Source organism: Mastacembelus armatus, chromosome 23 (genome assembly GCF_900324485.2).
Source record: "Mastacembelus armatus chromosome 23, fMasArm1.2, whole genome shotgun sequence".
Lineage (NCBI taxonomy): Eukaryota > Metazoa > Chordata > Actinopteri > Synbranchiformes > Mastacembelidae > Mastacembelus > Mastacembelus armatus.
Window position 1 is genome coordinate 9477092 of NC_046655.1, and position 15934 is coordinate 9493025.

At 41.6% G+C, this 15934-nt stretch overlaps 1 protein-coding gene across 1 annotated transcript in view; it reads left to right on the forward strand.

Annotated features, from left to right (window-relative positions):
• Positions 1-938: 938 nt before the first annotated feature.
• The window catches only part of cacna1c (calcium channel, voltage-dependent, L type, alpha 1C subunit), a 149703-nt gene continuing 134707 nt past the window's right edge, over positions 939-15934 (forward strand). Inside the window, exon 1 of the mRNA XM_026326405.1 lies at positions 939-1864. Within this exon, the coding sequence (XP_026182190.1) occupies positions 1807-1864 (58 nt within the window). The 5' untranslated portion in view covers positions 939-1806. The remainder of the gene's footprint in view (positions 1865-15934) is intronic.

Below are 15934 nucleotides of genomic sequence, written 5' to 3' on the forward strand. Positions count from 1 at the left end.
TGTCCAAAAAGGAGCCATCAAACCCTGGTCCAGATATATTTCTTTAAAAGCTGATGATGCAGACTTTTTTTTTTACATTTTACTCCTAAATGAGCATTAGAGAAAATTAAAAAAAATAAATAAATAAATTCTGAAAATCATTTTGTTGTCCTGGGGATGAAAATGCTTGTGTTCAGTCTCTGAGCACTGACCTTCCTCAGCCAGTTTGCTTCATGATATTTGAGTTGGCCTCCTTGTGGTTTCTCACTGTTTATAAGAGCCATGAAATGATCATAACTTGAGTCACAAAAGAGCTGAAAAAAAACAAAAAACAGTGTATGTGTGTGTAAACACAGCACTGGCCAAAGAAAAGAATGAGGTTAATGTAGTGCAGGGCCTATGGGTAAATCAGATGTAGGTACACACTCTCAGATCGCTTTTAATTCCTGCAGTCTGCTATGGATCATTATCCCTTTTACATCTCTTTCTCTTTCTCACTCTAACACACACAACCCCACATATTTTCTCTTTCTTTTCCCTCTTGCTCTCTCTCTTATTGTCTGTGTCTCTTTTATGGGTTTTGGCCACTTTCTTTTCTTTTTATGTCCTTTTTTTCCTCTGACCCTCTGGTCCTTTTAAGATTTTGTACGACGTCCTCTCCTTCCACCGAACACACTTCATCATCATCATGAGCTTTGTCTTCATCATCATCATCATCTGGACGCCAGCCGCCGGTTCTGCGCTATACAGACTCCCTTCCCTCCTTCTTTCTTTCTGACACACACACACACACACACACACACACACACACACACACACACATCTGGAAACAGTCAAAGCGTCTACATGCGCGGGGTTGGGGGGGGGGCTACCTCTCTCTCTCTCTCTCTCTCTCTCTCTCTCTCTCGGTATCACTGCAGAGCTGAGCTGCAGGGGCAGCAGAGGCAGAGGGAAGAGAGAGCTCAAACTCCCGATCAGTGAGACACAGGCAGATAGACAGACAGGCAGGCAGGTACACAGGCAGACAGGCACACAGACTGACTGACAGACGAACCACCGGACCACCATGGACTGGAGCAGGACAGTGAAACCCGTCTCCGGATGAGACAGGACGGCCTGGCTTTTGTTTTTTGGGGGGACTCTGCTTTAGATACGTGGAATAACCGACAACCTATTGGGAGAGTTAACCCCGTGCTACCCGTGATGGAATATTTACACTCTTCTCATTTTCTAATTTTTCTCCTCTCCTCTTCCTCCTCCTTCTCTTCTTCCACCACCTCCACCTCCTCTTCTTCATCCTCTCACATTTTGACACGCTGCTGAAGATGCGCACGAATGCGTCTTTTGCGCACTTCCATTGCGACCGTCACTGACAGCGCCCGTGCTTTATAACCTTCTGAAACCTTTTTTTATTTTAAACAGCAAGAGAGAGGGGAGAAATAGAGACGGAGAGAGCGAGCGAGGTGTGAATTGAATTGAACGCGGTGCTGGTCTCATGTTTCTCGCCTAGGGCCCGGATGTACCGAGGGATGCACCGGTGTGTTTTCCCAACCGGTTCCGCCGAAAGCTCCCTCTTTTTTCTCGCCTTCACCTCCATCATGGGGATTAGGTAATATTCACTCCATCCAAAGAGACCCTCCCCATAAATAAAAATAACGGAATACCCAAAACTGTCTGTGCCAGACAGTTCTTTCTTCTTTCCCCCCCTTTTTTGATTTCTTTATTTTTGGGGGGCTTTTTTTCCTCTTGTTATTTTCCCTCCTCCTCTCCAGCCTTTTCCTCTCTGTCTCTTCCATTCACCTATAGGGATAACGCCGGACTACATTTATGGTAAATGAAAGCAAAAACATGTACATCCCGGAGGACACCCTTGAGAACCATCAAGGTATGTAGTGCCGTTTTATTTATAACTGGCAAACATCTTGTAACTGTGTACTAGAGAGGGAAGGGAGAGCGTTAAAGAGGGAGGGAGGAAGTAAGAGAGGTATGATGATCTCTAAATGGGGATGGGATGGGGAAAGAGGGGGTGGAGGTGGAAGGGGGGAGCCAGAGAGAGGGGAAAAGGAAAGGGGTGTTAGCTCTTTCCTCGTTTTCAACAGATGGGCAGATGCCCTTCTCTTTCTTCCACTTTCCCTCTGCGTGCAGACTGTTTATTTAATCTTTCTCTCCTCTATGTGCAGTTTGTGCAGCAAGTGAACTTGTGCCATAATCACGCAACAAGGCTGCAGGTAGCCTCGCACAGCTATGGATGAGGCCTTTTTCTTGCTTGGTTTAGTCCACACTTGTGGGTTTGACAGGCCCGTCCATCGGACATCTGTGGCATAATGGGTAGGCAGTGGTTGTATTTATCCAACAGGCAGTTGCAGGCGGGTAACGTTGTTGTCTAAAACATATTCCCTGCAGAAAACCACAGTAAAAGTGTTCATGTAGGATTTTTTAAAAATCTTTTTACTATATCTTGTCTCCCCAGTGCTTTCTGGTCTTGGAAATAAACTAAACTCCACATATGTTGTTGGTTATAGGTCAGAAATGAGCACCAAGGAGCAGGACATTGAGCAGCACCCATCAATACGCACGGTCGATAACTATCGATCCCCCCTCTCCTGTTATCGATACTTTTATTTGTCACGTTTTGATCGAAGTTTTCGTGTCTGCAGGGCTCCTTCACAGCAGCGCGAGAGAGAAATCGCATAGCGATGACAGGTGGCAGTAGGAGGGCCTGCAGGACTTATTTGTCTGCTGAGAATTGGGTTGATGATGTGCTATTTTGGGGAATGGTAGCGGAGGACAGTAGGTTGTTTCGCAAAAAAAAAAAACTCGAGTGAAGTTCAACGTGACGACTTTTTAAGTGCTTCAAAAGCAGAACACACTCGAAATCCAGGGCTGTGGTCTGATTTACGGTGAGGAAAGGGTCTGTTTGCATTGCGCAGTATTACGCGTCGCTCCTTCCACCCACGTTGCAGAGAGCAAAGCCCAGCAATGCATTCATTTATGGCGAGCCGGACCTTGCAATTCACCAAGGGGAATATTTATCCGACCACTCTGATCATCCTCATGACCATCATCATCGTCGTCGTCGCCTTCGTCCACCATGTCCATCACAACCACATAGCTCTGCCTTGGCGACAGGTTCCATAGCAACAGGGGATGAGGGGAGGGGTGGCGGTGTATGTGTGTGTGTGTGTATGTGTGTGTGTGTGTGTGTACGTGCATCTGTGTCGCAGGGAGGCACATTTACCATTAGTTTAATCTGAGGAGCACCTAATCATAGGTTAAATGTTACCTGCAGAAACTGCTATCATGTTCATCCAGCTAACATAGTTTACCGGCTGCTTGAACACAATGGCATCATCATCATGAAGATTTGTGTGTGTGTGTGTGTATATAGTGTGTAAGACAAGCCACATTTACCTTGATTGCTATGATGCCATGATGTCATCTAGTTTCTGTTATGAGCATCAGTAAGGACCAGGATGCCCAGATTGGGTATCACCATCACCATCACCATCACCATCACCACAGACTGTATGACCTGTCAGTCTGCCATAGTCACACTCAGCCAGATTAGGAAAAGTACTTGACAAGCCAAGAAGACTCAGTTAGATTAATATATACAATAATAATACACAAATCATGATGTTGGATTTACAGCAAAAAGATAAACCTAAAATTGTTTTAAGGAATTGGTTACCCTAAAGCTCAGCCTGTGCTCATCACTGCCCTTCTGAACTTACAATATGCCTCTTGTGGGTGATTGGTACTTAATACCATCTAAAAGTCTAATAAATAATTTCAAATGCACAGCAGGGTGTGTTTTAGCTTGGGTGTGAGTCTGCATCACAGGACTACAGTAACAAAAAGAGTAAAACATTAGATTAGCCTTGTGTTCGCACAGTGTTTGTCCCATTGTTGACTGAATATAGAACAATTTAAACTTGATGACTGTTCAGTCAATATGAAGCAGGTCAGCAGGACTGAATGACAATGCCTTATTTGATTAACATTGTCAAGCTGATAGAATCATGTCTGAATACACTTCAAAACGTATTTGTCATGGTTTTAATTGAACAGTTGTTTTTGGCAGATAACGTAGGAAATGGAGAAACCTAATCTCAGGATGGAGTCTATTTAGGTGGTGGTTTCAGCACCACGGACAGTTCATTCTTCATTGGTTTTGACAGCTACATGACAGCTATTGAAGAGTTACAAAGACAGACGCTAGCACAGAGGTATCCCTGTTTGTATCCTGCTTTTCTCAAATCATGATTTTCACATGTTAAATTTCAGTTATTTGGCTGTAAATAGATCCTTTTTGGGTGGTGGATATATTACTGGAAGCACTTAATGAGCTTCCTGCAAATGAAGGATTATGATGCTCTGATGTAGTGTGGTCAGCATCCTTTGACTAAATGTTTCAGCTGCTCAGTTCCATGATGACCCACAACAACAAGTGTTTGCCAACACATCGAAAACCTACAAGCCCCTTAGACCGATCTGAGCCTGACCTCTGCCCCTCTCTGTTGATGTCTCAGAAGAAAAGACACATGTATCCCTGGACCACAAGCCCTGCCTACACAGGAAACACAATAAATCACATTGTCAGGCTTTATGTTACGGTGCCTGTACAGTACAGCACCAACACCAGCTTTGTATTTGATTTTCACTTTAACAGTTACCTTCCCTTTTATATCTGCTCTCTGATTGAAGAACTGATATTTCACATTATTGCACTAAATTCTGTGCCAATTATTGCATCTGCATAGGTTTTTATAAATGAATGCCTGACCCTGAGCCTTATAAACACACAACTGCTCAGTAACACACACAGACTCATACACACTGTCATTACACACTGTCCACTTTAACTGATGTGGATTTAAAATAAATACAGACCTGTGGCATCTCATATCATCACATGCAGTGGAGAGAAATGTTTTGAAACATGCACACACACACACACACGCACACACACACACACACACACACACACACTTATTACAGCAGCAGTTTTTAGCAGTGTAATCAGCAAACTGACTTTTCCTGTGGGCATTGTGCCAGAGGCATGAAACCTCCGTTAGGGATATTAATTGGTTTCCGATGGTTACCCTGGGGTGTTGGCCACCTGCCAAATCACCTCACTCTAATGAGTTGACTTGATACGCTCAATGATTCCATTGAAGTCCCCTCAAAAGACATGTTGCAACAACACAGAGCTGGTGCCAGGTGACGTGCTTGTGATTTTCCAAGTAGAGTGGCAATGCTCACACCAGCAACGTTTCAGGAGCATGTAAAAAAGTAATCCTTTCATGAGCCTGACTTAGACTTTAGGTAAATGTAGTTTTGTTAGTCAAAATGACTGATTTAAAGTATTTTGGGTGAAAACAGATTAACAGCACATAAAGTTATTGCTTTCTTCAAACAGAGGCAACACTGAATCAAATATTTATTTGGAATGTGTTTTAATTAGAATCCACAGGGGCAGAGAAACAACTGAGCGAGCTAAGCCATCCATCAGTCTGCTTGACGTAGATGGAAATCTGGGCAATTATGCTCCAATCTACTGCTACTCAGTCCAGTTGTGCTAGGTTGAAGTTAGTTTGTGGCAAGGTGAAATGGATAAAACCAGATCATTTAACAACTTTTGTCAGATTCTGCAACCTTGTGCAGAAAACCTTAAGATGACAGATATTTTTTATTATCCATTATCAAAAACTCACCTGTTAGTGTTTTGCATTCAAACGTGTCATACTTCGGTAAAACAGCATCTCCTATTTACCCTACCACATACTCACTAAGTTTATTTGTGTGTGTGCATGTCTGTCTATTTATGCTAGCTTCCTATGTCTATTTTGTCATTTCCATGCTATCTTTAATCTTTCAGGCCTTAGGCAGAAAAGATTAAGGAATCATGCTATACATTTTTGCATGTGTTTACACCTTCATTTGCTTAGAAAGGGTTTGTTCTTTTTTTTTTCAAGTTTGCCGTCTCTCGAGTTCATTAAACCACAATCCTCTGCTGCTGGCCACTGAGTTGCTTCACCAGAGGGATTGAGGTTTAGTAGTTGTTAATTTAGTTGTTGTTTTAGAAAGGGGAGCATGATTTGAAACTCAGCTGTGCCTTAATCCCACTTGTTTAAAAACTCTTGTCAGGGTCTAAATGCTCCTTTGCTGGCAAGGTCCCATAAACTCTGCCCCTCGTTTTGTGTCACAAATGTGTGATGAGTAACTTGATCCTGTGTAAAATCAGAAGAGTGGCCCTTTAATGCTGTACTGGACTTTAGTATCCAGTACTGTTCACCGTGGTCTTTCCCTATTTGGTTAGTATTAAGTGTTCACAAGCTTGGAAAAGTGGTGAACCACTGCCTTATGTTGCCAGTGCTTTGGAGGTTGTACACCACATGTATAGACTCAGAATACAGTAGCTACAGCATGTGTGTAAAGAGATGTTAGTAACTAGGAGGTTAGAGCAGCTGTAGTGGAGGATGTAATAAGCGATCAAAGGCCAATCTGCATTAAAGCAGTTTTTATCAGCGCCTCCCAGTCGTGGCTTTAAGTTAAAGATGTGACTCAACAACAGCTGCGCTTACTGTACACCACCATCTATCTGAGAAACCAAAAAATAAAACACATGGAGAGTAGGAAAGAGAGGAAGGGGCAGATTGAAGGACAAAATGTGAGATAGCATTAAAAGAGATAAAGGGATGATTAGAGAGCAGAGAGAAGGATAGAGAGAGATACAGAGCAGGAGCGAAAAGAAGGGATGGGGCAAAAAGACAATGGCAAGCAAAAAGGACAGAAAGGAGCAAGAGGAAGCTGGTGAGAGAAGAGAGAACCATAAGAGAGAGTAATAAAGGGATGAAATGAGTGAGAAAGAGAGTAGGTGACAGAGACAGAGGGAGGGCCAGGGGGAGCTGAGGTAGAAGCAAAGGAGGAGGAGAAAGAGGATTATCCGTGACTCTGTCTTGCTTAAGCCTCTGGTTGCGTATTGGAAATCTATCCAGAGGCTGTCCTCTGCTCTTAGAGCTATCAGGCCTCAGTCTTCATTTCTGGTGGGACAATACGCCAACACCAGCAACACCGTGTATGTGTGTGTGTGTGTGTGTGTGTGTGTGAGCAAATACACATGCTGCATTTGGCTGCCTGCCCATATGGATTGTACCTGCTTGGCTGCCGTGTGTGTGTGTCCAATGTCAGCTTAGTTGGGACATGTGCTTATGTGTCTTACCTTGGTAACGCACATACACTCCTTTTATGTTGATCTGGCTGAGGCCACCAGTATAAATAATAACTCATGACCTGTAGCATCCTCTATATTATATTCTTCCAGATTTTTCACCTTAAGTAAATCTTCAATTAAAGGTAGTTGTTTGAGTATTACATTAATATTTAGGTGCTCACTGTTCCTCACTGTTAAAAAATAGTTAGACAAAGACATTTTGCTCAGTTTTTCCACTTGAATGTATTGACATAATTTCCACCAATTTTACAGTTTCAATTTGATATTGACTTACTGAAATCTCTAGATACTCTTCTTACTGTCCAGCTGCCATAAATCAGCTAAGGGAAGCTCTGAGCTGATAATTTAAATTATTAGCATGAGCTCACACCAACCAGCTTTATGAGCAAGCAGTGAATGAATTTAATTGACTTTTTTGGCTCGGATTTGTGCTCCCGGGCTTAAACGGGCTGCCCTTACAATGTGATTCTGCTGGGGCAGTAAGTAGTCTGAGAAGAGAACTTACAAACTATAATACTGTTTTGGATTAGTGTATTTGTGTACTATACAGAAGTTTACATAGCATTACTGGTTCCACAAACTGAAAAACAACTGACTGTCTAAACTGGAAAAGTGTAGAAAGCAGTATATAATATTCATCCCCATTCATGCATTTCCCCTTATCTATCTTTTGCTACAAATTAATCAGTCCATCTGCCTGCAATTACCGTAACAATCTGCAGCATTTGCAGTAGATCTATCCCCACAAAAGCAAGATACACCATTTATTGTCCCAGCGGGGAGTTCACACTCTAAACACCACACACAAAGGACTGCACAGCACAAAGAGGACAACCCAAAACAACTTGCCCACTATTCTGTATGGTTCTATATGATGTAAAGATTATGTGTCTGAATTTGTTATCTTTCTTATAAACTTCTAGATTACTAGTATACTACCAAGGTTTAAGCGTGTAAGCAATATAAACACATTGCTTGATTTATATAACCCAAAAGTAAGTTGCTGTCGATTCTATATATACTGTCTTGTTTTCTGTATATTACATTAATTTGCTACAATAATATAATAATAAAGTGTATATTGCATCAATGACCACCATTTATAAGGGTATTCACCTTTGGTCTGCTGATAAGAGTCTTTAGATCTTATCTCAGTTATCTTAGCTTGCCCTATACAGTACAGTAGCCCGCAGTTGCTGTGTCTGTGTAGGTTTGTGTGCGTGTGAAAGAGAGAACGTGAGAGACAGGAAAAGAGAACCTATGTTTCACTTCATGGGAGATGAGTGTGTATGTTATAGCTGCACAGAAGGTTTGGCATCTAAATACTTGTTTCACGTCGGTTATGTAACACTGAATCTTAATAGCAGGGGATGTTAACTAGCTGAGTGTGAATAACAACACTAGAGGGATGGAGGGGGATAACAAGCAACCAAGATGATGGGGATATTTTAAACCAGCAGTGTCACAGATGACTTGAAAGACATAATGCTGTTTGTAGGTTTGTGATGTTTACCTTAACTTTCTGCTGACCAATTTCCAATGCATGCTGTAGTGTCAGAATCTTAAATGTATTTTCCCCTTCTTCCAGGCAGCCATTCAGCACTGTTCATTTTTGTGAAATATCTAATTCAATTAGCTGACTCTTGAAATTGCTATAGATTTGTATTCTCCGCTTCAACCTAGCAAGAAAGTATAGATAAATCAGGCCAGAAGTCACTTATATTAAAGAACCAAAGCAGCTCCAATTTGCCTATAAGATTCATGTCAGATCTCATTGCTCATAGATGCTATTGCAGAAATCCATTTTAGAGTCCTTGATGTATACACAACACACACACACACACACATATATATAAATGTATATATACTGTGTTTCTCCTATTCTCCCACCCAGTGGCAAGTTTAATAACTGCTTACCTGATCATGTCCAACTTTCACCTGTGTTTCACTTGAGTGCACATGCATGAAGCGTCACACACACTCTTGATATGAAGCTTTACCTTAAGTGTGTCTATGAGAGCAGCTGAGTGTTCAGGCTTTAAAGGCTGTACTGTGTGAACAACGATGAAACCACTGTCCTCATTAATACCTCTAATCACACCCACTCACATACACACTGATCACATTGAGTTGGGACGCCTGCAGCAGTCCACACGGCACAGACATGCACTTACCAGACATGAAAGATACCACCTCATCCCAATTTATTTTTCATGAGGCTAATTTCAGTGTGAAGAGGTAGACTGAGAGAAAGGGATGAGGAGTAAAATAGATTCAGAAGAAAAAAAGAGAGGAAACAACTGTACCAAGGGGGAGGAACGTTAGTCACCCTTAGGCTCCTTGCAGGAACACTACACCCTTCATCACGACAAGGGTGTGCATGAATATTTGTGTTTCTGTATTAAACACTGACCTGTCTCTTTAAGAGGAAACGAGTCCTAACAACTAGATTTGACTCTTACCTGTCGAGCAGCTAATTGAATGCGGATGATTAGAGTTGGAATCCTGTTGCTGCAAGTGTTTTCCCTTCCTAGCTTAACTGAAGCAGCATAAATGTTTCTATTTTATGAACAGCAGAGTGCTTTCCAGTACCATGAGACCATCTATCTTTATCCTGGATGCTCCAGCAAATAATGAAAGATTTTTTAAAATTGAAAATATGCAATAAATGCTCTTATTGCCAGCAAGTTGCTACTGATTGTACATAACATTTATATAGTTTGAAATTTCTGGTAAAACATATGTGTCCTTAGCAGCTTGTATCTATAAGTACAATGTTTTGCTTTTTCTGGTCGTGAGAATGTGTTTCCTGGCTTTCTAGATAGTACACATACTTTGCAGTACCTTACCACTGCCTTGTAAGTGAAGTTTAAAGCACAAAAGGTGTATCGTCGTGTTTTTATCAGGCTCTCAGTTCCAGCCGTTTTGTTAGTCAGGCCTCTGGTGGGCTTGTCATGGATGGATAACTGCACTACAGAGACGGTGGTCTGTCGCCATAGGCCTGCACACGAACTTACATTCACACACACACTCACACTGCTGGGAGCATAACCCAGGCAAGCTAGATTAAACCAAGATGCTGCTATGTGTTTGTGTACTAGTATGGCTATGTTTTCTTCACAGGACCAGTTTGATTTTTTGAACTTGGGTGAGAAGATAATTTGGCAAAGTAAGGACATATTGGCCTCACGCTTTCAAAGGGCTGTGTAAGTGCTAAGACCTGGTTTTAGTTTTAAGGTTAGCATTATGTTTAGTTTTAGGTTAGGGTGGAAGACATTTAGTTAAGATAATTAAGGTTAGGCTAAGGGCCTAGGGAATGCACTAGGATAGTGAGTGTCCTAACAAAGATAGATGTTTTTCTGCCTTCAGGTGTGTGGATATGCATTTTTGTGCATATCTGGGGCCAATAGCTTAGGTGTCAGATCACTTCTTAAAGCTAAGCATCATGGGTAGCCTGGGGCAGCGAGCATTTCTGTTACTTGTTATTAACCTTGACAGGAAAAGGTTCACACTTCAGTATAAGACAGGGACAGGCAGTGGATACAAAGAGGCCTTGTTTTCAAAAACATCCTTTCAGTAACATCAGATTTTACACTTCTCTCTGTATCTCTGCATCATATGGGAAAGGTTAGGAAAAGTTTGTGGTTATGGCAAACAAACTAGGTGAGGGAAAGACTGTAATTACTTTTAATAAAAACACAGTGCAACAATGCTACTCCAGTACACGGCCATCAACACCAACTTCCACATCTTTATTTTCAGGCATTTACAGCTTAAGTGTTAACCTTTTCCTACAGTAGCTCTGAATGCTGGCATTAGATGTCAGTGGTGGGGTTTAGAGTCAATATTGACGTAATTCCAAGGGATTATGGACAGCTATAAAAATGCTGCAGCGGTTTTATGTTCTGATCACCACAGATCAGAAAAAGACTCCAATTTTAACAGGGCTTTGCTTCCATGGAGGAGACTATAATCATACCCTGCGAACATCAGTGATAAGTTTGTTGGTGGTCATTGTATCACATAACACTGGGACATGTACACATGCATGGTAAATAAACAAAGCAGCAGACACTCCAATATCTTGATGTATGGTCTATACAAGCAGACAATTCTAATAATACTAGATCATATCATTCCCATAATGCACCTGAGTAGTGTTAGACCATCCGTAGCCATGTATTTAAAACTCTGTGACTCTAGTTTAAAACACACTCTGTTAATAATTTAAAGTCTCAGTGACGATCACTTTATTTATTTCTGACTTAAGAAAACTCAACAACAGTAGTCCTCTTGATAAGGAAGACCGATTCCCCTGTAAAACCAACAGAATGCTCTGTTAAAGACTCTGTTGCTGCTGCTTTATGGTTTTCCAATAAAGACAACATAAAGTAATGTTTCTGATCATATCTGTTCTGTTCAGACCTGTTCTGTTTCTTTATTTTTGTCTGTCTGTCTGCATGTCTGTTGTACTTTCTTCTGTTCTTTTCATCAGATGTTACCATAGTGACTAGGGCTGGACTCAAGAGCCTGAAAGTAAGGTTAGAAGGCGAGGCTTCAAAATATACTGCTACAGTACTACAGCTCTCCTTCCCTCTTCTTTTACACTCCAAAGGCCCTATTCATCCCCCCTTTATTTCTGGCCTTTTGCCTTGTACCTTTCCATCTCCACCTCTCTCTTCCTTGATATTTGCCATTTGTTTGGTTTTCTCCAGTTTTCCAGCTTTGCTTTTCTCCCTGTTCCTCCTTAAGACAAGGAAACGGTGTTCTGGTATGAAATGACCCAGCTAACTTGAAATTGTCCTTGACTCTGAGTGTGTGTAAAAGAGAAGAGGCTGGCGTGTATGTCCCCTGTCATCCCATCTATCTAGGCCAGTCTTGATGTGTGTGCTCCGCGGACCGCTTCCCCACAGACCACACTGTATATGTGTGAAAGAGTAAGTGTGTATGTCTGTATAGAGCAGTCCACTTCCCAAAAGACCAGACTCACTTTCACACTCTGGAGTCATAATGGCTAAAACAGGCTTGTTATAGGACTCCTACATTATGTGTGTGTATCTGTGTGTATGTGCAGTGTCTATAATCAGCTCCAGAAAGAGGAATAATCTTTGAATGGCTGGTTTAACCATTTAAAGCCATCTTCATGTTTAGTGCTAATTAGCACACGCAACTAAGTAAGAACTGGTAAATATAACAAAGTAAACATCAGCATGGAGGCATAGTCATTGTGAGCATGTTTGTATGCTAATTTTAGCATTTAACACAATGCACCGCTGTGCCTAAGTGCAATCCCACAGAGACACTAGTTTGACTGTAGTCTCTCATCTTAAATGTGCGTGTTTCTGTGTGTGCAAGGTATATGTTTTCATGTTGATTTTTATTTTCTTATATGTTCTTACAAGGCTGTTGCACATGTAGTTTGTGTTATCGACACTCTCAATAACCCGTATACATACAGAATCTAAAATGTCTTCATGTCAGCCTTTCTCCTTGCACAAAATTGATTCTGGATGTGACTATGGTTTATACCAAAGTCACCCTGTATGGAAATGAGAGCAAACACACACTCTATTTTCAGTCGACTGAAGGGAGATAGTGGGCGTGGCAGTAGTTCAGATGTGACTGTGGCTATTCCTGTTTCTCTATCTCTTCCTCTGCATTCCTGTCTCCTCTCCTTTTTCTTCTTCTCCTCTTTTTTACATCTCCACCCTCCACCCTTTATCTTGGCTCACCTGCTTTTTTGCATCTGTGATTTGTATTCCAGATCAATATGTCTGAGAGAGGCTGAGAGAGACAGGCAGAGAGGAGATGATAGGTTTTTTGGGGATTGGCTTGGCGCCTGTAGTGACGTAATCAGAATGGGAGGTGCGACAGTCTGTTGTCATATCAACCAATGAAGATCAACTTGCTCAAATAGAGGGAGAGATGGATAGATAAAAAAGGGGACGGATGGGAGGAATAAGGAGAACAGGTGTAAAATGTTGAAATATCCATGTGTGTTCTCACTGTGCACATGAAAACACAGGCTTACCTTAACGTTACCATGTCAAACACACACTTCAGCCTGTTTCCCATCATACTGAGCACAGCTCCCTTCACTGCTCTCTGCAGTACACAGTATAAAACGTCATAGCTGGCCTTCTGCGTGCATGCAGCCGGGTTGCAGTGCGATAAAGTTGATGATTAACAACATTACCTCAACGTGGCAGATGGGGTAACCATGGCGATACCATGTTAAACAAACACTATGTTCCAACAAGGGAAGTGTGAGGGGAGGAGAGGGGATGCAGGGGAAAGATGGATGAGATGTCGAAGATAGACAAGGAGGAAGATAGCAAGATGTTTGTTTTTTTTTTGTTTTCAGGGTGATTCATTGGGATTGTTGTAATGTCCTGATGGCTTGCTCTCTAACAGCAGTGGAGGTCAGAATTACAGCTTACTGGAACTTTTTCATGGTCACTTGTGTATTGACTGATTTAATACCCTTTGGTTTCTGAAAGCTTCTGCAAAGCCACATATTGTTTCTGATTGCTCCTCTTTGGTTAGCAGCAATCTTCTTGGCTTCACTTTCCCCGTTTTCTCCATTTCCTCCTCTCACACACATTATCCCTTTCCACTCTTACACCCCTTTGCCATCTCTCCTCCTCTGACAGCTACCAACTTTCCTGTTTCCATCCCTCTAGTCTCCGCTAATGAAGCAAAGATGTGCTTGGGGCCATTTTCCCCTCTATCAATATTCTATGACAATTACCAAGGTTGGGTTATTAACACTGACACAGGGAACCATATCACATTGCTCAGCCCCTTTTTTATTTCTTGCACACACCCACACATAAATTGTACAAACACACAAACATATAGTGTCTCTCTTACACACACACACACACACACACACACACACACACACACACACACACACACTGACTCACAAATATTTGTGTTTTGTTTGAGTGATGCCAATAGGTCATACATATAATATCTCATGTGTATGATTTAGTTTGGTTGTTAGATGATGCAGCTGGGGGAAAACACGTGAAAAGTCGCTTAATATCTTCCGCCGGGAGGCTCCTTAGGGACTGAGGTTTGAGCATCATGTGACCCACAAAGGGGTGTACTAACACTATTGAGACCAGTTATTCTGCTTGAGTGATGACCAAAGCCCCTGCGATGGACTGATGACCTGTCCAGGGTGTACCCCTGCCTTTCACCTGAAGAGAGCTGGGATAAGCTTCAGCAGATCCTTGTGATTAATAATAATGTAATTAGTAATAAGCAGGTATAAATAATGGATGGATGGATGTTTAAATGTGACTGCATTTTCAGCCAAGATTATTATTTCTGGCTCTTGTTGTCATTGGAAGTATGTAACTCTGTTGACATAAAATGCACAGAAAGAATAATTTAAAAAAAAGTTAAAGTTAAAAAGTCAAAAGTTAAAAGCCTGCTACTGTACTGGATGCTGCCAGGCTATAGTTTGTTGTTTTTAATATACCAGTTTTACTAGCTGCAATATTTCACACTAATAAGTGCATTTTGATAGAAATAACTAATTCTTAAATAGAGTTTTTAAAACAGAAAACAAAACCACAGCAGGTTCTTTGTTGGTATTGATTTTCAGCTCTCTAAGACAGTTGAGTCCACTTCTCCTCTGATTACAGAGCAACATGTGGAGCCTTCGAGCAACTGAAGTGCTGAAACTGCTTAGCTGCTTCTGTCAATCACACAGCTCTTCCCTTGCACATTGTAGCGTTCCCTTGAGTCTCCCATCCATCATTAGTGTTTAAACAGAGACCCCATATCTAAACCTGCCTATTGCTTGTTGTCAGTCATTAGAGGGATATTTAAGTGGAACTCTGATTCTTGGTGAGGGAAGTTGTATATCAGATAAACCTAGAGTAACATTTGTGAAAATAGCTGCTTCCGCTAATGTTCCCCCAGAATGGCGTCTGGACGACTGAGCAGCATTCAAATCATTTTCTCTTCATCAACGTTTTCCTCATGTTCATAAAAGCCCAGTGCAACAGCGGCACAATAAATGCACCACATTTACTGTAACTTATGTTAACGCTGATTATTGTCAGTGCTAACAGGTATATGTGACAGCAGGTTGCCGAGTGTTAATGATGCAGTAAGTTATGTCGCAGCACAGCAGGGCTGATTGCAGCACAGATGTTGTCGAAATTGGTAATCTGGTTCTTAAGGTGTTTTGCTAAGGTGGGTCTGAAAAAAAAAATCAATTATATATTTCTAAAATGCTGGGCCATTGGGGTGAAAGTCTTTGAAGCAAACCCACCATGGGATCTGAGACTGTATGTCCAAATATGGTTGACATTCACTGTAAGAGTCAGCCTCATTAAAACAAGAACATAATTTTTGATAAGCTGCAACTGGGGTGGTGTTTTTAGAGGAGCCAGGCCATGAAAGGAAGTCCTGTTCACTGCTGCTCAGAGAACATGTACCACAGAAGATGAGATGCATATTAGTTTTCATAATACCCTGTAAGAGTTTAAAAATCGGCAAGTTTTAGAGGAAGTCAACAGAAAATAACCTGGTACCTCTGGTTTGCATTTTCTTTGCCAGGTAAATCAGAGCAATCCTGCAGCTGGACCACTGGAGCCAATATAGGTACATACACTGGAACGCTTTTTGAACTGACTAAAACTGATTGGTTTACTGATTTTACTGGTCAGAGCTACTTTACCAACACTTCTGACAAAT